Below are 26385 nucleotides of genomic sequence, written 5' to 3'. Positions count from 1 at the left end.
GGCCTTGTGTTGCTTTTATTGTCGTTTTGCCGTCGGTAAGAGGATTGACTGATGAGCCAGGGGCCTTGTAATCGACGGCGAGACGTCCAAACACACTTGTACGCCTGATTGAGTGTTGAGGGTGACTGTATTCGGTGATTTTGCTAAGCACCGAATACGTCGAAATCAAGCCTATCAGCGTTGAAAGATTTTTGGTTTCCGAAGTAATGGAGCATAAATTCAACTTTTACCCAAAACGTTTGTCAACTTTTGTGGTGTTCTCGTATTCATCCCATTATCTACCCCAAGCCATACCAAATTTTCATTATTGCGTATTTACGAAGTATTTGAGCAAAGCGGGTCTAGTTGTTTAGGGACAGAAAAAAATGTACACTGCTAAACAATTTTAGCCTTGTTTGTACCCAGCGTTAAAACTGGTCCGAAACCATGCAAAATGCAAACACAAATTTACCAATTATTACCATCAATTTTTTCGTCTCTAAAGTCCTAAAGAAAGAAAAATCACAATTATTTAGAACCTATACAGAACTTTTAAAAACCAACGATCGACTGTATGCTGGGAGCACCTATTCCATTTCCCGTATCGAGTCAATGATAAATAAGATAACATAAGAATGAATGAGGAAGGCAATCCATCGTACCAGACCACCCCAAGCACTGATGGCCTCAAGATGAACCCCCTACACCCCGAGTTCCTTATCAGACGGCCCTGGCCCGTGTTGTCATAGCAACGATATCGCGGTGACGTCGATATGAAGATGGAGAGCTGAAGAGTCTGAGTCAACTTTTCGCTGTGTAGGTGGGAGTGATGAAAAGTGGAATGTCGTTGTGTTTCGTTTTGTTAGGGATGATGTAATCGTGAAAACGTTTGGAAGTGTCGATTCGGCGACTTTTTTTCGATTTGTTTGCGGTCAAGGTGTGGTGAATTCGAAATTTACAGTGCGATGACCAAACAAGGACATATTGATTATTTGAAATAGTTTAATTGTCACGTAATGTTTTTTTGTTAAATTTTTCCAAAAAAATGTTAAGAATTTGATGTCCTTTCGTAGATTGAAAAGTATGAATAAGAATTTGATTTCTTATCCAATTCTACGCAACAAATCTTATTTAAATAGAAAACACTGTTTTTTTGTATTCAAACCAGTTTTTTTATTGTTAATTTTGCCAACACATCAGCTAGTTTTTCTTCATATACTTTTTACTCACAAATGTTAGTAAAGTTCCTTGAAAACGTTTTCAAAATTTGGCAACATTTTCAACAACAAAAGTACCTGATCAACATATAACCCACTTAGAAATTCAACTTACATAATTTGTGGCATGTAGTGTATCAGTGATGTTGGTTTGTGAAATCTCTGTTGGATTAAACTAGAAACCACTTTGCTGATTCAACGTAAGCTGCTATACAAACAAATCGTCATCAAAAGCCATGCGTACGTTCTCACGAGTTTTCGGCTTGATACAGTTGTCTACCGTAAGGTCTGAAATGAAGGAAGTTTACAAAATTTGCGAACGTATTCTGTCATATTTTTATGTGTGCGTGTTTGATGTGATACCGCACATCAAATTTTCATATTGTTTCGAACAAATCAGCTCATTTGGGTTGTAAAAACAAAACAATTAGGAAGAAGTTGTGATTTGGCAAACATGTTAAAAAAAAACAGAAACAAATTCGAAGTTTTCATTAATGCATAATGTAATCACCAACAGATTTGCAATGAAATCTTCTATAAAAAGTCCTTTTGAATTGACGTTTTTCATAGGAGTAACAATTTTATGCGTCTAAATTTGTCGGCATTGCATTAATACCTTAAATTTAATTTCGTGTATAATCAGGTCTTTTTTATTTTTCAAAATATTTTTAGCTTACACATTTAAGGACCAAAATAGTTCCGCAATTTTGAAAAAAATGAACCACATTGACACAGTTGTTCAAATGTATCGAACTGAGGTAACCAAGAGTTAACAAATTCTCGTTTTTGTTTGCACAGGCGGTTGACACTGAAAAACACTGTCATTTATCAGCAAGGTAAAACGTGTTCACTATTTCGAAAGGCACCACAACTGCCTAAGGTTTACGATGTAGCATGACGTTGTGACCTAAATTTTGAACTTGGACCTTCGCAGGTCGTGCATAGCTCACAAATGGAAGCTTGTTTAACGACTTGTAAACGACGTATTGCGTGGGAATAATGGATAAGAATTGATTCTAGGAAACCTGACCAATATAAGTTATATAATATCCCGGTACAAAAAACATCCGACTTAAGATTTTATTTTGCGTGTCGAATTACGCACTTTGTAAAGGAGTTGTGCCAACGATTTTTACATTAATTGCGGGTTTTTAAATAACCCATTGTTTTCAATTCGGAAGAGTTATTTTTTTGATTTGTCTGACATAAAAAAAATTTGTTTGTGGACAGGGTTCTATACTTCTTATATAAACATGTTCAATTTACTCATAGAGCACGTTTCACACATTTACGTTGGGTTTAGATCACAGTGATTAAGTGCAAACAGTCAGAAAATTTACCAGAAAAGTTGTAATTTTACACCTTATTTTTATTTTCAAACTGTTAAAACTTGTAATTATAACACAACACGCTGTTGGGTTTTATAGGTCCTAAAAACTTTACTTTCGACATTACAATCAATGCCAATCGTGTGCCGAAGCAATCCTAAGTATCGGATTTAGGGATTGGACAAATCCACTGCAAATCGCTTTCGCCCGCCGCCAGTAAGACCCGGATTTTGTCAAGAGATCCTGGATTTCCTGGTGAGCTGATTTTCGCAACACGCCAGTGAGCAGAGCCAGATACCTATAGGCGAACGAGGACTTCGAGTGGTTTGGTCGGGTTTTGTTTATCTGTCCTTGTAATCCTGTATAATCCAGCACGCCGCAAAAACGTCGCAAGCCACAATGGTTGCATGGCCGTTGGGTTGGGTTCACCACAAACCTTATAGTTTTGCCGAAGAGCGATCGGTAGGGCATTGGCGTCGCAATCAGTCTCCAGTTTCGCGGGTCACGGGTCAGTGAGCACGGTAATCCAGTTCGCTCGTTCGAGATTAACCACCGTTTTAAGTTGTTGGTGAATACAAACAGCACGAGGAGATGATCTGGCCCATCGAGGGTTCGGCATTAAAGGATTTGTGCCCTGGCGTTTGGCCGCTAACCCGACCGTTGGTTGGATTTTCACCGTTGCGGCTCCTGTTGAGAACGTGATTGTCTTTCACGAAAGGTAACTTACCAAAAGATAACGTCATCAGTATGGATTAGAACACGGTGGAAAACGAATTGCTTCAGTTTTAGAATGGTTTAATTTTTTTTCCAGATTGACTTTGAAGATGAATATTTTTTTAATAAAAGTAGATTTATATCAACACTTGATTTGTGTTTGCAAAATTAAGAACATGTCCAAACCATACTTGTCTAAGATCGGGTATAAAATCATTATTTGTGATAATTTTGGCATGTCGTTAAAATCACCAAATAAAATACTGATGTGCCCGAATTACAATTAAATACTTTAGAAATAGTGCTTCAATTCTAACGTTTAAATGAATACATTAGTTAACATGCACTTGTCTCAACTTGTCTTCGAATTGCACAAACGTGGACGTGTAGAAGTCACGTTTACATTTGAAAAATTTACCGAATCAACAATAGTAGCCATCAAAACGTGTGTAGCACATGGTTTTTTTTACCTCTGGGAATGCGACAGAACAAAGTAATCGGACATTGTTTCCACCGACAAACATTCATCAACACCCCATGCGTGGGTCGACCACATCAAGGCAAGAAAGTAATGGTCAGGCAATTCATCATCAGTACTGCCACAGCAAAGCGGCGGCGCTTACCTTTGCTGCCGTCAACACGGATACCTGCCCAGCAAAGCACTTTACAGGCAATTAAGATGCAGCTATTTTCTACTGACAAACACCAAACCGAGCAAGCTAATTCGACAATGGATTCTTCCGACTTTCTTTCCGTAGAAAGTGGAGCTAGCGTGGTTTCCGGGTATGACTTTTGCAACCAGATCACCAAACGTCAACTAGAAGTTCAACGGCTAATGTATGCCTTCCCCTAATTCGCTAGCCCGGATTAATGAGCTAGAACGATCTTGGCCTGGTCCCAGACCCGAGCGAGCTCACGTCGAAGAATGGCCATTGTTTCGTCACAGAACAAACAAGGTCCGCGCCCTGGGAGTCGATAAGGCTGCGCATGTTTTCAAAGCGCCTTGATTTGGTTAGACCAGCCGTGTGGAAACGCCCGCTCAAATTACACCGGGCTGAGAGAGTCGAACTTGAACCAAGATCTTTCGTTCAACGTTGCCTTGGCCCCAGTGCACTGTTTACCAGTAAAAACAAGGCATACCTGTTGGGTTTGACGACGTGCGCCATCCATCATATACGTCACTGAAACCGATGCGGTCGGTCGTTTGGAGGCGCTAAAGGGTGCAGACAGACACGAGATGTGATGCGCTTTGTGGGTGGACAGTGCTGGACAAACAAACCGATTGAGTGACCACTGTTGGCCTTAATGGACAATACCGCGGTTTGTTTTGGCCAGGTTCTGTTTTGAGGTTTGGCAAATGGCGCGCAACGAACAAATCAACACCAAGGATGCTATCGCGTTTTAAAGACAAGATGGCAAGGTTACGAAAGGTTGCTGAGATATTTCTGGCTCAACGCAATTACGTGCTGTGTGAAAGGGCGGTACTGTCTGATCCTTTTTGATGGTGGTAAGTCGTTAGCTGGTGTGTGTGTGTGTGTGGTCTGACGTATGCCTGTGGTGTTAATTTGTTTGTAAGATTGTATCTTACTGAACACATTTTCTATGAAGTGCAATTTCTACACAAAAACAAAATGGTATATTAAGCTCATTTGTGTAAACCCTTTCTTTAAAGTTTTAAAGTTAAAGTTTAAACGCTTTGACCAGTATTACGTAAGCTAGTTTGATTTACTTAACTCGTTTGTATTGCCAGTTAAGAGGTGGCCTTTTTTAAGAGGGACGGCTGAAAAAGGTGGTCATACACAATATTTCTTCCAAGCAGAGCTGCACATGCTTTATATGGAAGCTCTTACATAAGCGAAGCTATATTGGACCGATAATTGGGATAAAATACGCCCCAATGCTGTATCAGTGAAACATCACACTTTTGGAGTTGTTAAGAAGATAAATGGAACAAGATTCTAACGACACAAGATCAACTTTCATCAAATCTTGTCCACCCAATGTTTTTTTTTTCTTGCACTCCTTTCTCCAGCATAACAGCGGAGCTTTTAGGTTAACATATTTTATGGTTATTCTTGGCAGAACGTGGAATATGATTGATTTGAGGTGATGATTGCCAAATCGATTATCGGTGACTGAAATTGATACAGATAGCACCTTCGATTGCGATACTCATCTATCGCTATCGAATTTATTGCAACCCTGATTTTGCAAAATTTATCAGACCATTTTTCACCTATGAGACCATTTTTCACCTTGATAGTTTGTTTCTCATAACGCTTCGCAAATGATTGAAGTTATGCAACCGGGTCATTTCGTAAAATTCCTAACACCAATTTTCGAATCGATTCAACCAAGGCAAAAATAAAAATGTGCGCTACATTGATATTAAGACCTTCTTTAGTTTTAAAATACATTAATACATTACGGTAGAATCCTGACCTCAAAACCACTGGAATTGTAACTTTGTATAATTTTTAAATAGGTGTTATACAAGAGGACAAACCAATGATTGTTTGGTTGCTAGGAATGAAAATTTTATAGCGTTTTAGAACGCAAGTTTAGACAAACTATTTTAAGAAACCATCCCACCAGTATGTTAAGCCACTCTCGGGCTACAATCGCTTTCATTTAGGACGGCTTTACAACCCGGCGTTCTTAACGCATTTCGTGCATTAGGAACTCGAAAGTTTTAGCGCATTTCTAGCCACAAATGAGTGGGCCACACCTCGAAGAAGCAAGACTCCTAATCCAGCTTTTCACCAGTCCTCAATGTTCGTGCCTATGGAGTGAGTCGTTCTTGACCTTCGACTTCGTGTAAATAAATACATCCCGAGCTCGCACGATGATTTCACGTACACTGGATGATCGCAACGTTACGTTTCCGTATCTCACTGTTGGCACAGATACGAGTGATTGCACGGGGAAGGGTAAACAGCGGTTGTTTGCTCACATTGAAGCACAGAAGATGCATATGTAGCAATTCAGGACAATTTAGACGCAATTTAAACATCCATTTGTAAAGGCTTGCTGAAAGATTTTGGTTGTTGTCTTTCAAATCGGCATGGTTTGAAAGGTGGACATGCGACTGTTGGATGTAAAATCGAGTGATATTGGCCGGTGCTGAAGGCTCCAGCGTTCGGTTTTCACCCAAGCAAGGCGGGGGCGTGTTTGCACAGTCACGGGGCGGTTGCTGTGAAAATAGCCGGCGCGCAGGACCAGAAAACGGGGTCCGGTCGAATCGCCGCCGCCCGCGTGGACCTGGATCAGAATTTCCACTTCATGTTGGGTCGTTTCGCGTGCTTTGGGACTCAGCAAAAGCCAATTTTTGGTGTTGGTCGAAGGGGATTAGGCTTTGCGGAGTATAAATAATGAACTGTGCAAATAAATTAGGATTTGCATGGGAGCAATAGAATACGGACTTGCAGTGTGCAGTCCCAGCTGTCAAAACTGCTTTTTTTAATGTAAAGGTTTCGTTTCGTAACATTTATACAGTAATATTGTATATTGCAAATATTGTGGGTTTATATCACAGCAACTTTATCTGCTACTAATTAGCAGTGCGTGCTGCAACATTATGTAATATAGTGTGTAAAATGTCCCTAGTGTGTAAATATGATTTTTTTACCTAATTGTGGCATTTTTGCAGAAGCGAACAACAGGTTTTGTAACTGTTAATGCACTAATATAGTTTTTATATTCCAGCAACGTTTAATGGGTATACTGCGTAATGTGGTGTGTAAAATAACCCTGTCATCTCTTACCTAATTGCGACATGTTAGCAAAAGATGATAGCTTGTCAGCATTGCTGTGTGAAAATAGATGTCTCTCTTGACGTTGTTGAAGTCTAAAAAATAAGGAAAGTAAATTAATGACATTTTTAAAGCAGTAAATAATTGATTCATAAAATTAATAATTAGGGGTTGTCAATTTTTAATGTTAACACTATATATGCGAGTGTATGTCTATTTATTTTATATCTATTTACAGCTTTTCTTATAGCGCACCGATACACAAAATGCCTTTCAAACGTTTGAGTGCGAAACTTTTTTAAAATAAATCCGCCGTAAAATGCCTATAGACACATCAAGTGAACATTAATTACGCAAACTACAAAGCTTTGTGACTCGAATTGCCTGACGCACATAACAGCCCATCTTACCATTCATACACGACAAAGCAATACGCGCTGATAGATTGGTAGACCGGAATGCAAATACCAGGTTTAACACCTTCCCGGCAAAATGGATGAAAAGTTATTCCTTAGCAAACAACACAGGCGCTTTGATGAAGGTTTACCCTGGAATTTGGTCAAGTTGCTACATTAATCAAAGCGGGTTTGTGTGCAAGGGGTAATGTATTGAGTTTGCTGGGTACGATGGGGCCTTTGACATAGATGGACGAGTACTTGTCGACTGTTTTGCGGGTGTCCCACCGGAAACCGGCATCTTTGCAAACAAAACTTTAGAAGCTGCAAGTGCTGTCTTTATGCGGCTCATAAAAGGAAAATAGCACGAGATGCGTTCGGTTGCAAGTGTGTTTGGTTGCACGACGTTGATTGAAACGAGGTTGGTGGGATCGTATTGATACTTGGGCGTATGTGCAGTGACGTCAGATTGAAGTTGCGGTATTTTGATTCGGTTCAAAGTGGATCTAGCGTGACCCAAAAATTGAAAAGAATGCCATTTTAGACTTTGATCAAGAAACAGACCAATAAAAGGTTAAAATCATCAAGGAATAAGCATTATAATCGTATAAATCCTGTTTTTATTTAAAAAAAAAAACGCTTTGTTTGAAAAATATTTTTCGGATAATAAATACAAGTAATTTTAAAAATCTTACACAATTTTACTATAGGCGGAGCTTCATTTCAAAATCTTTTACGAACGTTACGAAAGGTTCCTAATAAGGATGTTAAAAAATAGCGCATTTTGTGTTTGTCGTATTTGGACCTTTTTTACACCTAACAACATCAATGAGTAATCGGTATCGGTAGCGACTGATTCCGCACTTGCATTCTTTTTGATCATACGTGTGTTTTTGCCTTGGAGCCTGATTACTGAACAAATAGCGGGAATTGAAAAGCAGGGGCCGTGAGAGGGATGACTGATGGGATTTGTCTCAGCCAGGTCTCAAAGATCAATTAATCCGGTGCGGGGTCGACGGCACACGACCCGAACCCCGATTTGGAAGCAAACACCGAGAAAAAGAGAAAAACTGCGTGGTACCGGATTTATTAAAATGTAAAGAAGCTAGTTTTTGAGGTCTCGACGTGGTTGTTTTCGGTTCAACATTGAGTAACGTTTGAAAGTCAAGATGAGGAATGAAGCAGTGGACATTAAACATAAAAGCCTGTGGTGGGTTACAACACAGAGACTGACCCTAGGGTCTGTGGGGCACCCAGACCCTAGCCCCTGAAACAACATGAACATTTTTTTACAGGTATCTAGTTCATGGTGGGGCACCAAACGGCATGGTTCTTATGTAGGTTACAAATCAAAATTTAGTGGACACAAACAAAGACAACACTTTACATCGACAACACAACACTTTACGTCCAGAGTGAATTCGTTACACAATGAATATTACTTTTTTTTATTAAATCATGTTATCTGGGTTTTATTTTGTGAATCACGCTGATGTTAAACTACAAAAACTTTGCTTGGTGCAACAGAAAGGTTTTGTCCAAAAGTTTTGTTAATCGAAACTTATGTCAGTCATATAACCTCCAAAAATGTCACTGTTGGACAGTTACGAAATCGTGGCCAAGAATAGCCAATGGGGCATCTTAACATGGAGATTCGTGCGTCATGTGAAAAAAAGCAATTAACACTGCAGCCAGTTGGTGCTGCGACATGAAACAATATCGAACGCCACTCAACATTCAAAGCAAATTGCCCTGGCGCTGAAAGTAAAGCCGCTCTACTCAATACCACTTCCCCAAGGGAGCACTTGCTAGCAGTTACGGTTGATCCCAGCCAAGCCTAGACACCTTAAAGGATTTCAGTCAGCCGCAAAAAAAATGCTGTGGATTGGTAGATGACAGTGGGCCGTCAATATAAAAACCACACACATGCAATTAGATTGCCTTGGAGGCTAAAGTACAACCTCGGACGCTTTGTACGCAGACTAACCCTTGGCCACCGTGCTTGTTGTTCCCTACTCGGTTTAAAGAATAATAGTAACACTTGGTGGGTTTTAATGTGGTTACAGTTTATTGGAAATAGTGGTAATATCAATTCGCCGCCTATATTGAGCCAGTTTGGTAATAAAGTTTAAAAATATGTACTTTGAAATTTATCGCTGAGCGTCTAACATAGATTTCGGTTTCCAAGAAATTATGTACATGTAAATAATTATTAAAAAACTGCTGTTTGTTTGATAGTTAGATTGTTGTAGTTTCTGCAGTTGCATTTTCCGCAGGTTTTAACTAACAAACCAGAAAAATTGTAAAAGTAGCACAATCAATAAATTATATAATTGACTGGAATTTTTTAATTGAGTGCTAAAAATCTTTGTAGGTCAGAAAACAAAACATGATTTCGGCAGTGTGCTCAAACTTTATGAGCCTTTACAACTATGAGAGTCATTCATTTATTCATTCTTCGCCCGCAATACAATCGCTTGTTTTCTCAGGCCACAGTAAGTATAAGTTTTCTGGGCGTCCGCAAAGCCCCTGTGCCACGGATTAAGGGAGACAGGTTAGGACGAGCACTAAACAATCGACGCTGAGCCTACGGATTAAAATAACACCACGGTCTTGCCTCTTTGCGTTGTTATCCACTCCGCTAAACAACGCATTTTAAGGCTTCCTTTCAATGGCACTTGGCCCAACAAAGAAACAGCTCTTTTAAACTGTGTCCACGCAAACTCCCTGTGCTTGAAACTGATCCTTGAAAAACATGCGAAAGTGGCCACGAGATGTCGCGATAGGACAGTTTGAGAAAATATTATTTAGTGGCTTTCACAGGTTTATGATTGTGCCAGCAATGAGTTTCAAATTTAGGCTTAACTGAAGATATTTAAGGGTGTTTTGTAAGTTTCCAAAATTTACAGAAGCACTTAAAAATCAATACTTACGAATTGCGATGTTCACAAAAAATGATATCAATATGATTTGAATAAATGTTTATCTGAAACTACATTTCATGCTGGTGGTAAAACACATTTTTTTATTATGTGAGTATAAATATAAGGTCTTATGTAAAACTTAAGTTTACCATTATTTGATTTATAGCGAAACACCACAGCGCCACCTAACCACAAAACATACCATATTAAATATTGATCAAACAACAATAGTTGCCGATGGCCTAAAGCAAGGTAGATGTGTCATAAGTTTTTGAGCCACTTCTTTATGAAATGGAACAAAAAACAAAACGCAAAATGACTTACTAGTTAAATAGACATCGGTGTAATGTTCTGAAATCCATGACAACAGATAAATAATATTTTTTTATCTTTTTGTCAATAACGCCGCTTTAAAATTTGACACTAACTGCTGTCATTGTCAGGCAAAATGAAGCCAACAAAAAGAATGGTAATGCAAAACAGAAAAAAGGCTACAAAACGTTAAAGGTACATGCAATTAAGCTGCGATAACAACGCAAGCAAACTGAACAGGCGGGTGTACCTGAGGCATTGCCCACAACGTACGCAAACATGGGCCTGTATTTCCTTGCCTAGAATACGTCGAACGGTGCATTGTAAACCCAACGAATTTCCTTTTTTGCTATTTCTTGACATGTTTACTCAGAAAGCACATTCATGCTTACAAATGACCAGAAGCAGAAATTCACATGTAACGGTATTTCGCGCTAAATTTAAGCAAAAATAATAAAGTGCATAAAATAGGAATGAAATCAACCATTATGTATTGTTCTGTACTGATCATCAACTTTTTACAACTGCAAAAATATTTTAAATCAGAGTATTTCAAATAAGAGGCTCACTTCAAAACGTTGTGTTAAAAAATCTAAAGGTTTAGTAATTCAAAAACATTCACGTTTTGAAAGCATTTCATAGAAATAAGCTTATTTTGGACATGTCAAAGATAAAATTGCTGTTAAGTTTAAACATTTGAAATAAATTTTGGTCTGTAAAGGTATTTGAAATTTGACAAAATTTTTCGGTTTCTGGCCCAAAAATATCCTTGTTAAGCATCCCTGTTACCCCAAAGGATGTTTTTGTATTCAAAGATTTTTGTTGGTAATGGATAAAGAATCCAAAAACTAATTAAATTTAAACCGTCCCTCCTTTCCACCTGTCTCAGCAGTGAAACAAATTACAAACAAAACTCAAAGACCTCACACACCAAAACACAGAACGCTGATGGGACACAGTGACAACGTCACACGTCAACACTGGACACCCACAATGGGGCGAGTCCGAAAAAATGTAACAAATTTGGCTAGGAGTTGACAGCTACGAGACTTAATATCGCCGCTTTACTTGGCACCCTTGAAACGAGCCCCAAGGACCTGGTGGTGAATTGAAAAGCCCCACAGGGAGCAACTGAAAGCGATGAGTGATCGCGACGAAATACTGCGACATTACTAGGTGCTTACGTCACCCCAGGTTGATGTGGTGAATGTTGGACGTTGAGCCTAAAGGTGTTTTATTTTGTTTTTTTTTGTGTGTGTTTATTGTATAGCAGGATTGATAACTTGATTTTTTTGGTTAAATATTATAACCATTAAAATTTGTCGAATTTGGTCACTAGTGCCCTTTGAAAACTCATTGTACTTGTTGCATTACTTTCTATTGGTAAAAAATTAAAACATATTTCATCATTTTACCCTAGGCCACACAATGCTGTTTTGAGAAAAAAACAGGAAAGACAAAGTCACATTGACTTAACAGCCTATAAGCTTGTAAAAAATTATGCGTGTTCTGAAAAGAACTTGCATCAAATACCTTTTATCAGCAACTTGTGTCAACCGTATGTTCAATTTATTTAGAAATTGTTTCTGTGATTTTCATTCTGTCAATAAAATTAGAAGTTAAACATTTGTTCTTACCAAACATCTGCGTTCTGGTGACCTCCAAGTCGCCACCTGGTGGACAATACAGGACAGCAATACAAATACCGTTTAGGCAAATATGAATGAACCATTCGCACACATGTGAATAGATCATTGTATACTTAGCAAAACCAGACAATTTGTTGTTTTCTACCAGTATCAATTCAAACATAAAAATTCATAAACAATTCTGCACAAAAGGTAACCATACACAGACACGAAAACTTAGAAGCAAACTGACCTTTGATAAAATAACAGGAAAACCGCATAAACTTATCAGATATTTAAACTAAATAATGCTGTTCTGGCAAATGCATTGTTTTACCGCCGTTTCAACTATTCATTTGTTGAGATATTGTTCAACCAATAAAGGCAGGATTGCAATAGCTTAGAAGTTACAAGATGCTAAAAGCTTCTAAAAAGATATTAATTAAAAGCTAATCCAACAAAAGCAGTTGGGAATAACCCTAAAATGTCATAAAGTTCCATATTAAACCTGATGGTCTATTTGCAAGAAACAGAAAATTAAATTATTAAGTCTTTGGTCGTTGTTTCTAATCTGCCACAGTCTGCCCCATTTACATGTAGTTTGCAAACCTACAATCTTATTCATGATAATTGCTAAGAATTACGATGTATTAGGCGCACATTACAGTAATCTTGTTCAACTTTAAGCACGGAAAATTTTCACACATGCAAACAATAAATACTTAAAGTGTTTTAAAGAAAGGATTACTGTAACAATAGCTGCATATGTTATTTTTTGATTGCATGCAAACAAAATTTAGAAGGACAGATCCACCGCAGTAAGGTACAGGGATTATTACATCAATATTTCAGCGGTCGTTTAATTGACTCGCAAACAAAAAAATCATCGTGGTTTGTTAGTAGGATTTGCATCCGATGGGACGTTTGCTTAAGTGCTTTGCAAATATACGTTCACACCAATTTGCCTTTATCTACAGCTGAGTGGTTGTAAAAAATGCACGAGAAAGGCATGTAAGAACCCTTATGGAAGAAAAAAAGGGATTGAAATGCGAAAAAAATGTTGTGGAAACTAAACAACTACAGAACAATTTAGCACAGAATATTTTTTTTTTGACTTTATCTAATCGTAACCGAATATACGTAGCTTATTCTTTCTTGTGAATATGTAATTTACAATTTAGGTGTGTCAGGTTAACACAGAAAAAAGTCGACAATTAAAGTCGAACTGTATGAATTACACAATGCAAGAATGACTCGTTATTTATAACAAGGAAATTTTAGGTAAACAAAGTTTATTTTATCTGGTTGATAACAATTGCCAAAAATATTAAAAACAACAACATAATAATTTAATCACAACAAGACAATCGTTTTAAGCCAAGACAATCAAAAACAACATTTTATTTACTGATACGAACCGTGTTTATTGATTCTGGTTGTTGTACGATGAATATCATAACATTTTGTATCATATCATAACATTTTGTAAAGTATTACAAATAAATACCAAACAACCAATCGTTTAAGCAAATTTAAGCTGAGGTTCAAATAACACACGAGTAAAAACGGCCTTCAAAGAGAATATTAACTAAGCCGGGCAATTAATCACAGACCACAAAGACATTAAGTGAGTCAGAGCACCACGCTGTAGGTGATTTGTCGTAGATTAACAGAGTTTACCACACAACGCTATGGATTTGTTTCCAAGTTTACAAAATCACAATAAAAGTCGGCCAAAATCCGTGAACAGATCAACGATTGCTGACGGTAAACTTTAGAAACTAAATATTGCCTAAGGTCGCCAGAAGATGCAATTTTACCGTCTAACTGCAAATCCGTTGTTATAACAACAGACACAACATATAACTTAGCCGATGAGACAGCTTTAATGCTGCATTGAGTCGATTAATACGCCATAAACTGACACTAACAATTGCCAGTTTGTGAGTAGTGCTAAGCATCAAATGACAGTTTGACACTTTGAATAAACGGAGACAGATTTTGCTGGCACATCTCCGACAATATTTGCAGTAATCGAAAGTGACTAATATTGTTTACTTTAGGCTGTTTAGTGTTTTGAAAATCGACAAACTATATGCACAGATTTTGTTGTTCATGAAAAAAATGATATTTGATCGCATTTAAATTTAGTGTCACCTAGCGGAATGATCATTCCACGATGGCTTTATATTATTCTTAAAAAAGCTTTGACAATTGCTGCTGATAACGATTTGCTTGAAAAAATCGATTACAATCCGATTTACCAGAAGATATTTCCCGATATTTATAAACCCGGATAATAACAACGCCGGCTGATACAAAGTTTTTGTTACAATGTATTTACTGTACACAAGCTCTGTGGCAGTTTTGGATTTGTTCAGCTACTTTTCGAGTCCGTGTCTAGTACAACTAAATATGCTTACAAGTTTAACAAACGAAATACAATATTTAAAATGTCAATTTTTAGGTCACGTGTTTACAAAGGAAACAAAAAGAAGTTTCATCAATAACACTGTCTTTAAATAAAATGCAACCCTTGTCCAACCTTTCTTTTTTCAATAAATGCATGCAAAGGACACTGTTTCTTCAAAACCGGATACACAAATAAACAAAATAAAGAAATGATTTTAGCTCACTAAATTTAAAATTTAGTTTTTGAGGGTTTTGTTTTGATAAAGTGTATTGTCAAATTTATGTTTTCTTAGTTTTAAAAAATTCTTGTACATCTACCAATATCAAATATCGTTAAAAAATATGTGTGGTTTTCGCCTTATCTGCACCAGAGTATCTCTAGAAAATTCTAGACCTTGATCTAAACGAGAAGGGCAAATCTGGTGGTATACCGCATGAGGGGAGCAAATTGTCCATGCACTCGTGTCTGGGCCTTAAAACACAAGAGCCACAGACGGACTATCTGACGAAATGGGACTTCCAGATATGAGGGATTAACTTGCAGACACATTGCGAGATTACTAGGGAGAAGGACCAGAGATTTGTGTATGTTCGTGCAAACGACCTGCTCCTATGGTGAATGAAGTGTTTACAGTCGTCTTTAATTTAATACAATGCATTTTTCAAAGTGTACACTGGGTCATTTATTTAAACCTTATTAAAACCAACAAAATATACCACAATAATTAAGTTAAATTCCTTCATTATCACGGTTTTAAAATCTGAGCTTCTTAAAGTTGTGAAATTGCTTGGTACCATTGTCCAGACATACGTTGTTTGACATACAATACCTTCTAATGCGCATACTTTGTAATGTTTAAAAAGCATACTTCTTAGGCATACAACACCAAATTTCTTTGCATGAGTTTGTAAATTGTTTAAGCCACTCCAATGAACTATGCTACAATAACAAGTTCGCTTAAATCAAATCTCCCAACTTACACCACGCTCAAAGCAAATTAGGTAAACTTATCGACCACATCGTTTTGCAAATGTTGCGTTACAACCGCACGACAGAAGTCTATGAGTCATCTACGTGATTTGCTGCAGGGAACCGATAACGACTTCGCCTTGCTCCACACAAAAACAACAACAACAAGGTTAGTGAAGTCCACCTGACTAGTGTTAAGGTGTACAAAGTAGCATGCAGTTGAAAACCGGGCTGTTTTGCTCCGACATTAAGCCAAGTATTTGCATTCAAAACAACACATTTAATATTGATTAATAAAATATTCTATATACAAGTTACAAAAAAAAATATACAAGTTTTTGCAATCAGAATTATTTACCACATTAAACATCTATGTTTGTCAGCTTAGGTAAGGTCTATAAATACAATTATCTGTGTACAACTTTGATTAAATAATTGTTGCAAAATACGATACATAAGTAGCTGTTGGAACAGTTGACTGTAAGGGTTTTACTTTTCGGTTTTATTATTTCAAACATCAAAACAATCCTACCACAAGATATAAAACATTTTTGTGCTGCCCTATGACACACGGATATGCGTGATTTTGTAATCTCTGAAAGCGATTTAAACAATCCACAACTCTGCTAAGCAAAACTAGAGATTAGCCTGAAGATGTTGCGCCGATTCATAAACACACGCTTTAGATCTGCTCTCTGCTTGTTGGGTAAACGTACGGCTGATTTTGATTTCGCCGAGTTGGGAAAACACTGAAACAGTCTGCTATGCGGCATTTAGTAGTTGTCTGACAGTGTTGATGAATGTGCTAAATTTGTGTCTACATTTGGTACATTGAAACTCTTTAGGGTAACGCAACAAAGTTGACACTTTACACGTTTAAACTATCTTAAAATATGACCAAAACATGGAGTTAAATACACTGAGGTTTGAATAAAAAAATTACAATGCTAGCCACAGCTAATGTGAATTTAAAATAGCAACACGGCCTGTTGATAGTGATCAGTGACCCCAAAACGGTGCACACATTTCTGCCAGGAACTGTTCGATAACAAGCATATCGCAATGGTAAACCAATTTTTCACGGTCTAAACTATCTTAAACATCATTTTCAACTTTTGCAAATGCATTTTTAATGACCTTTACCGCATTTTACATTTTGGTCGCTACGTGGCGCGCGAGAGCAGTCGTTACAGTATGCTATAAATTTGGATCGAACGAAGAAATTGCAGCATTCAATCAAGTCCAGCCTGCGGCATAAACGCGCAGCATGGCAACCCAGAACATGTTTCTCTATTAGTAATGTTTGACAGCACCCTAATAGGCTAAAACCACATGAATAATATATCAATCCGCGTCTAAAAAAGTTAGTATCCAACTGCAGTTCCTTAGGCAGTTGTTTTGTGATAGTAGCTCACTAAAAATAGCAAGTCATCAACACATTTAGATTTATAAGGTGGTTGCTTTAAATCAGTTATTTCAATTTCGCAAATATGTCACAAAAAATAAAACATAAACCGCGTTATAATCTGTGACGACACAAGCCTTGGAAAGTGACATCACAACTGAAGAGATCAGAGAGTCAGAACAGCGGCCTCACATGGGTCATAATCCGTTTCCGCAAATTTGCCCTGCTATTGTTGTGCAACTGTGACGACCTAATCGAGCATTGTAAACCGTTTGTCGCCGCTCTCTGCACGACCTGCAAACAAAATGGCGGAATACACAGGTTTGTCTACAGCCGCTGATCGCTGCGTCGAAACGGACGACTACGATTGCTTAAGGGAAGTGGTAAACCGATGTGGCAAAGTTACAAGTGGCTCTCACGCTAGAACAATGTTTTACACGGAACAACAATGTTTGAACAGTTTTGTTGAAAGTTTTTGTTTTAAATTGGAGCTCTATTGGTTTGGTTAAAGTTGATTTCAAATGTTTTAAAAAAATTTAAACAGACATACTTACGTTGAACACGTTTGTAAGCTTTTTACACCACATCCAAAAATAAGCAAGCAATAAACGTGTTTCTTTTTTCCAAAAGCAAGGAACAATAAAGCACTATTCAATTTTAAAAACAAAAAGTTACTGAATTGGAGTTTTCGCAGTCGAAACAATTCAAACATACAAATATCCATCAAAAATGTTGCTGTTTGCAACCAACAAAGAGGGGTAAGAATTACAAACTGCAAACAAATCGAACATTCACACATAACTGTGGGTTATCTGGAGTAACCTTGCCCATAGCAGGATCGCAGACTGTCTTCCTGTTGCACAAAGCTTATGTAAAACATTAAGTGTGTAAATGTGTTACGCTGCCCCAATTTGGCAAAGTTTTGATGGAAATACCAAGGCCAAGAAAACCAGGGAACGATTTCCACGCCTGTTAACAGGACACCTCTTGATAGGCCAGGGCAAAAAGAGATTAAGCGTGTAAATTTTTTTGTTGTTTAAGAAGGCTCACTCTCTGAGGACCACACATTGCCAACGCGAATGTGTTTACTGTCTCTTTTCCACACATTAGGCCCGGCGCTGCAGGGTGGCAAGTGTGGCGAGTTGGTTTTGAAATTAAGTTTGACAGGTGATTTGAGTCGACTGGCTCAAAGCCGTGTTCGCACCGCCCAGATTTAGGCGTTGAAACACTTTGCCGGTCGGTTAAATTTAGCGGTATTTCGCGTCATCCACGATAAGTATGTGATGCCTGGACCACAGTGGGAGTCAGATGGTGGAATTGTGTCCACTAAAAGTGTTGTATGGATGCGTGAACTCGTTAGCGTCGCGTGTAACTTTTTCTCGTCAGCGTTTAGTGTCGATAGTGATTAAAATCACGGGGGATAAAATGTAGATGCTTTGTTAAGCGTTTTTGCCATGTACATTTGTATTTCAAAAGCCTTCTTCAAACATTTTGACAGATTGATTTTTTTATACGATAATTTTGTGGGTTTTAAAATGGTTTATGTACTTTTTATATATTGCTAACTTTGAAAACTTGTTAAGATTGCAAGTCAAGTCAAAAAGTTAAAAAAATGGAGAAAAAAAATAATCAAAATATTAGTTTTGTAAAAAATGCTGAAATCAGCACAAAATAAATTCAACGTAAAACAATAGTAGCGTGCCATCAAATCACTCTTATAGTAGTTGGAATTTGGCTGAAACATTTGGTTGGAAAACAAAATAAAAGTTTGTATTTTACATCAGAAATGACGCTTTGTTTTGGTGTACCCTTATTAACCCGCAATTTATCTTTCCTCTCGGGCTTTAATTTGTTTCAATTGAAAACGTGGTTAGACCTTAACGAGCAAGGTCAAATACAGCACGAAAATGGTTGTTCAGCTGCTTTAAAGCAAAATCGCCTTAACCCACGGGTCAAAGAAGCTCAATTCATTTTGTTAAGCCCACTTTTACCAAAGTATCCGCCGAAACAAGAATTTTTTACCCAACCGTCTTCGCTTCCAGCCTAATCCGGTAATTGTATTACAGCAGAGCACAAGAAGAGTAATACAATATACGCGCTGTGGACGCCGTGTTTATTCGTTGACCCTAAACTTGTTCACCATGGGCACCGTTAAGATAACACGGCTTATAGCCCTCGTTCTGGGTCACCACAACCAAAAAGCAAGAAACGCAAAAGTTTTAGGTTGGAATTTTTGATCTAGTCTTAAAGAGAGAACACAGCTATACTGTGGTAGATTGATTAAACTTGGCTCGCAAACTGCTGGTATTGATTTTCAACCACTTTCGATTTTCTGAACTTGCCTAATGAACCTTGTGTTGTGCAGAGTTAAACCCATATTTCTAACTGTGTCAATATATACCTTAACCATTGTTAGTGTTTTTGATAGCACACATGTAATTTTGGTGTTTTGAATCCAGGTTATGCTTTTCTGTTGTTGTTTTTTATTCCATAATCAAAATCGAGTTCAGACATTTTAAAATAGACTACTTTTTCATCATATTAACAGAAACTCTTTGCACCCTATTTTACCAATCCAAAATGCTTTTAAGTGTACAACACTGAAAGGTTTTGAAAAAAACATTTTTTTAGCCCAAGCAGATATTGGCAATTCGCCATTTAATTAACGTACTGTTTGGTAATGAGCCATGAAAATTTATGTTTTGGTACAAACACCAATGTTTTGAAACCAAAAATCTTACTCAGCACGAAGTCATTAAGCGTATCATTCTGTAAAACACAGACCACCAGTGCTGGGAAATTATTTGACGAAAGGGGACCTAATCCCGTTGTCAAGTCAAATCACGTTTGTTGCCGTAAGAAATGCCAGGTATCGAATTTTCTCTGGTGGACAGGCAAGAAAATTGGATGCCGACAAATTTTCTTATCGTTCAAATTACCAGCAGATTTTAAACCGCGAAACGCGCCCATGCGGCTGCTGGAAATACCTTGAAAGACTCAGCTTGTTTGGCAGATAAAGATTCCGTGAGTTCACAAGGCGTAAGATGACTATTCATAGGATATTTTGTCTTATGTTTGGTCAAATATTAACATTTTGTCTTATGTCTGGTTAAATAATAACATTTTGTCTCATGTTTGGTAATATTTAAAGAAGCCACAACTATATTTTTTGCCTTTTTGAAAGTTGACAACAATGAATCATAAAATGTTTTCAGTCTCACTTTATCAAATATGAAATAGAAGTGTTTATAATATATACCATCAAAACATATACTATTAAAACAACATTTTGAGCTAGCAATTTTTAAACGATCCTATCGAGAATTAACCAGCTTAGGCCACAAAACGTTGCATATACACTTCCTTCCGTTATTTTTTGCCATTTTAGCGATTTTAACTTAAACAACATCTCAGGTTACAAAAAACGACAGAAACAACAAAATCAAATCAAACTTAATTTGGAAACAATATTTTGTGTTTGCAATTTGCAAACCATCTTGGCGAAAAAAAAACGTAAGCCGCATACAAAATAGTTGCATTAAATTTTTCTGAATCGCTTTAAACAAAATAATCTTTTTGCAACTTTTGGGACAACATCAAATTTCTAAATTTAGAAAGTAAAATGACAGGAACAAAAATATTTCAAATCAATTTGGACCATCAAAGGATCCGCAGGCCTTTGATCACTAATGGGCATAATTTAACACAAATGGCAAATGCACAACAGAGCGATTTGCACAGCAGATTAATTTTAACCCCGCACAGGTAATTAGTACGTCACAGAATTACCGGGGAATTCCCTTCGAATAAAACAAACCGTCCATTAAGGCATTACGGGATTACGCTTAAAGCCAGTGAACATCGGTGAAATTTCTCGGCACGTAATTCCCTAAATCCGCGTTCTTCTTATGGCACTCTCACTGAATGACATATGCCCGTCTTACTGCGCGTGGAAATAATCACGCAGACTTGATTCGAAACGGATTTTGTCCCACACGCGCTGAGTTAACCGCTGGCCCCTGAGCTACCAAGCTTGGCAATTTTGCGTAAACGAACGACCTAAACGCTATGCGGTGCTGAATTTCTCTTTTCTCTATTCTTTTGTTAGAATCACACTCGTTCCGTCTGCGTGGTTTTGGCGCGGGGACAGGCCAACGCAACCTAGGCGTTCAACAAGAGTTGACTAGCTTTTCCTGTACTCAGACAAGGAAAACGAACTGTTGATTTCTGCATAAGGTCATTTTGCATACCGTAAAAATCCAAATAGTGCAATTCAAAAGAATCCCTTTCAATATATTTTCAATTTCTAATCATACACTTTGCTTTAAATGTCATTTCAAAGAATTCTAAACCAGGACTGTAAAACGTTTGTTTTTCAAAATCAACAGATATGATTTTACCACAGGGCTACATACCTTCCATGCTGGTCGCTTTTACGTGCTTTAACAGTTGTTCCAGGAAATCCTTTCTTCTTTCTTTGGTACAACGCTTGTCCAAGCTGACTAAAACAAACATCACATGTCATTAATAAGTTGGTTTTGCTCACATGTAAAAACGGTCAGCATTAAAACGCTAAATAAATAACGGTCAGCATGATTTGTTTATATATTTACCGGTTGAGCAAACAGGAAGTTTATGAGTATCAGGCAAAAAATTAGAAGTCAGTTTGTACAATAATACAAGATTTTATTTGAACCCAACGTATTACATCATTTTATCATTGTCACATTTTATCATTTGTAAAGATTTGGCAAAAATTCTCGTCAAAATTTTTAGCTTAAATGTAAAACTTTTTCATGGAAACAACCATTAGTCACAATCCAGGTTGTTCACAATTGGGCATATGTCACAGGGACATTTCCCAAAGAACTGCAGACCGTTGAACAGTGCTCGTTAAGCCCACCTAAGCTCCATTAACTTTATGACATATGCTGGGATTATGAGGCAACAGTCCAGCTTGTGACATCACAATCTGACTCACGCTGTGCACCACCTAGCAGGCGAGACAATGGATCCGGATGTTAAGTAAAGAATTGTCTTGCTAGCTTAGCCTCACAGCAGGGGCACATGTTAAATTCGGAAGTGTGGCATGGATTTAGGACTTTATGAGTCCTTGAAAACCGCACATTAGGCGATCAGCTGGCCAAGTCGTTCTGCTTTGGACAGGATTTACATTTTTAGTGCGAACTTATTCTTCAAAATCCGTAATTTATTGCCACTAAAATTGTTGGTTTAGGCTTCAAGTCAAAAAAAAATCGTTCATAAAGTTCAAATGACACAAGCGAATAGTTTTCGTTAACTATAAGTTTCAAAGTAAATTTGTGAGCAATTTAAGTTGTATCTTAGGTTTATTACAAAATTTCAGCGATTTTGAACCGCTTTGTTGCCAGGAAACGAAGATATGACAATTTCTCAAATCATTTCTGATCCTACAATCTCCTGGGTAAATCTGCTTTAATTGTGAAACGATTATTTTTATTTTCATTATACAAGCTTAGCTCTAATAGGAAACATTTAATTCGCATTACCTAAAGTTAATCGAGTAAAAATTTAGTAATAAACCTACAAACTTAATTAAATTACATTTAAACTAAGCAGGAAATAACCCTTGATTACCAGGATATGACAAATAATTATCGTAAATGAGAGCTGACCGATCATAACGTCCAACGACAATAGTTGCCGCTTTGGTGCAGATACCAACGAAAAAACGGTTTTGTTTCAGGCTTCGAAATTAAACTAGAATTTAAAAATAAAATCAGCAACTTCCGTAATTTATACAAGACACATGTTTGCCAACAGTTTCAATCATACAAAACAGAAGACCAAAAAAGATATGTTCTCAAACAGGTTTATCTATATGTTGGGTCACTGATTTCTACACCAACCAAGCTATATGTCGGCAGCAGCCTCACGGTGTTGTACAAATAAACGAACTCAGCGCCGAGTGCTGGACGTACGACGCGGCATTGGTGGTGATATCGTAACGACGCCAAGGGGATTAACTTGAGGACTATTCCGTGGCCCAGTTTAAGCCCACGGTACTGTTAAAACTCAGCTAAATGAACCCCGTTGCTTTTAGTGGAATATGGGTTATTAGGTTTGGAAAACGGGTAAAAGCGTAAAATGTACCTATTAAAGGTCAAACTACTACGTAGTAAAACTACATTCCATCACATGTGGTAATCTTTTTACTTACGCATAACAAATTAAATGGACCCAAGTTACTTTTCCCTTTACGATTTTCTTTACATTTAAAATTTTCTAAACTGTGATTAAACTGAGGAAAAAACGAGTTAACACACAAAATTGCTGTTTGTTGAATGCTGCTATTTACCACTTTCAATAGACCTTCAAATACCCTCTTATGCACAAATTGTATGTTTAAAATATAAAAAGAGATATAAACTGTAAATAAGCTATAATAAGTTTGTCTTATCTATTTGGTAAAAATATTTTTCTGTGAAATATAGTGGTTTTGACATCAAAGCATAGGTTTAACACTAATAAAACACTGGAAAAAAATAAATTCGGTAAACAACAATATAATTTCAAATATACCTTTGATGATTTGTGCAGTTATCTTCAGTAGTCGTGTGGACAGCTGATTTAAATCCGTATAAATCCAAGTTTTCTTTGAGACGATTGCAAAATACAGATCCACAAAATTTAACGTTCTGATCACCAGAGGAAATATTTTTGCTGAAAACAACATTTGAAATATAAGTAACAATGATATTACAGATACACTGCAAAATCAAGCAATAGCCAACACATTCTTATCTTCACACGCACCTGTTTAGGCACCTGTTAAGGTTCGAGTAACCTAAAAACCGACAAAACAACTTTCAAAATCAATATTTACTGCTAATATTTGACGAAGAAGTGAATATAACCTGTTACACAGTCACACTGCACTGCAAACCTGTCAAAAATCCACTGTATGAGCAAGCTTGTGCTCTGATAAGAGAAAATGTCAATAGGACGTGCCGACGATGCGTACACCAGCTCAGTTTAACCCACATGTTTCTACAGCAAGGCAGTCTAATACACAAATGCGGCGGGCTCAGTTGACAAGCCTGAACTAATTGTTTTACCACTGCATGAACTCATCACCAACAGACCTGTTTATATTGATTGTATAGAGCCTATGTTTTGTAAGACCAATAAATTTTACCCCAAGGTGATGTTGAAATCAGGGTCTGGCCTTAATTAAGGGCTGCTTTTTCAACCTAATAACGGCTAACTCGGACGTAAACAACTTGTCACATTTATTTCATGTAACTCATCAAACTAACCAAATCTACAAGCAAAATCATGGCTGTATCTTTTTTCAACGAAAAATAACCAATAAAATCAACCTATTGTTATTTAAACACACTTTATAAGGTCAAATTTTTATAACTAAACCATAAGCTGACTTTCTTTTTTACAGATGTCGTACCTGTTACCGCACAGTTTAACAAATAACACATTTACCGCAGTTGAAGACAATTTTTCTAAATTGGCGTTTCAATTGGAGAAGACAGCCGCCTGATAGCCTGTTCACCTCGTATCCACCCTCAACAAAGAACTAGCCAAGCGAAACTGCCAATAAAGAGCGCCATTTTGTTTGTGACATCACAAATTATTGTTTTTACAATGTTAATTTCTGGTCATAACATTTGTTCTTGTCATTACAGTTACAGCAGTCTCGATTTATCAGTATGTTTAGCTTTAATCTATTTGTCAGTTTGTGGCAGATATTTTTTTACTAATGTATAATTTGTGTTTAAACTGCTCCAGGCTAACTTAGCTTGGTAGGCCAGTTGGTAACTTAAAACTAGGCTGTATTACTGTGAGCTGCTAGTCTTTGAGATATGGCTACCCACAAAACAACACGGAAATTATCTAAAACGCCGTAAAATTTCCGTTAACAAAAGCCATACACTGCAGAAGGTACGATCTAATCGTGATATAGCCTAGCATCAGACTTTAGGTTATTTTAATCCGGAATATGGGCTAGAATGACTGACTAGATTTGGCTTTAACCACAAGCCGATTTTGGGTTTTAGTTGAATGCTAGCTTCAGGAGATAACAAGTGCCGTGCTGGACTGTGGGCGGCGTTTGCATGAAAGAGAATAAAATAATAGGCGGTTTATAAACAATTGTATTGTGATCACCTCATGTAATTATTGTTTGGTATATTTGCAGTAAATGCGTTTACAAAAGAATTCGTTTTCCCAATTTGGTGAAATTTTCGCTTTATGGTTTGCAACTAATCGTCAATATATTAAAGAGCAATCTGTTTTGGTATAGTTTCTTGTAAATATGACCTTGCGTGAAAACAAGCGGAAAATTTATGTACGCGTGTTTAAGTATTTTTTTTAAACCTGGGCAGCTTTTGTTGTAGAGGCTAATTTCTTCATTTCTATCAGAAGATTATGCGGTGACACTTTTTGTTTATCATCTCGAATTCTTTTCAATCGTTCGCGGCATGGCTTTTATACTTTATGGTTCTATAGGCTATTTAAACAAAAACATTAAACTGTATGTTTTCAGAATAGTCAACTTGTTATAATTGTGGCACTTTAGGTACATACCTTGTTGCATGTTTTCGTGCAGTCATAAGTCATGAGGGCATTTTTTACAAAACTTCGCCATCAAACGGTTTCGATTGACTCGCTCTAAATGATTCGATTATAGCAGATGTTGATTGGAAGTCGTTAGGCAGCGATAATTTATTGCTCCTTCGCGCTCCATGCATTCGTCAATGCCAAAATAGCGGTAATGAAATTAAATGCGCGCCACTGTCCCACAGCCACGCGTGCCCGTTATGTCGTAACAGTCAGACGCGTTTGTGTATTCCGACCGGGCTATTGACAACTCACTAAACGTCGTTTATTTACGCGTCAGATATCGCCGCCGCGGCGTGCGCGTTTACAGACACGGTTGGAAAATAAAGATGGGCGCGATACCGTGATGCTTTGACGGATTTTAATAATTCCTTTTTTTGGCCATCTTAACTGACTAAAAATTTTAAATTCGTCACTAAGACTGAAAACTTATGCTACAGCTTCTCGTAGGTACACGCCTACAAAATGTTCGCCTTTTTAAACCTGTCTTATCTTTTTTAACTTTTTGTCCACTTTTCTTTAAAACATCGTTGCAATCCGTTAAACACTCGCTGCTGTTTTGGTACTTTTCAATATCGCTCTCCGAAACAGTTGAATGTGCAACAGCCAGCGAAGGCATCAAACCAAGGCGTGCGCCAGTTCCCAGTACACCACGGCACCCAGCCCTGGGGACCCGTTTTCCTTGTTTTTCAACGTTTGTTTATAATCGACGGCTGTTTGATTACAAACTGTT

General features: G+C 37.4%; 1 protein-coding gene across 1 annotated transcript in view; it reads right to left on the bottom strand.

Moving 5' to 3' along the window:
• Positions 1-25645, bottom strand: part of LOC145232852 (uncharacterized) — a 32291-nt gene extending 6646 nt beyond the window's left edge. The window contains exons 1-4 of the mRNA XM_080097531.1: positions 25620-25645; positions 23598-23738; positions 21452-21538; positions 7003-7085 (exon numbers count right to left, since the gene is read on the bottom strand). Of these exons, the coding sequence (XP_079953657.1) occupies positions 7003-7085; positions 21452-21538; positions 23598-23738; positions 25620-25645 (337 nt within the window). The remainder of the gene's footprint in view (positions 1-7002; positions 7086-21451; positions 21539-23597; positions 23739-25619) is intronic.
• Positions 25646-26385: the final 740 nt, after the last annotated feature.

This window comes from Phallusia mammillata, chromosome 6 (assembly GCF_965637545.1).
Source record: "Phallusia mammillata chromosome 6, kaPhaMamm4.hap1.1, whole genome shotgun sequence".
NCBI classification, from domain to species: Eukaryota; Metazoa; Chordata; class Ascidiacea; order Phlebobranchia; family Ascidiidae; genus Phallusia; species Phallusia mammillata.
The sequence above is the reverse complement of the archived record's forward strand: the minus strand, read 5'-3'. Positions and strand labels throughout refer to the sequence as shown.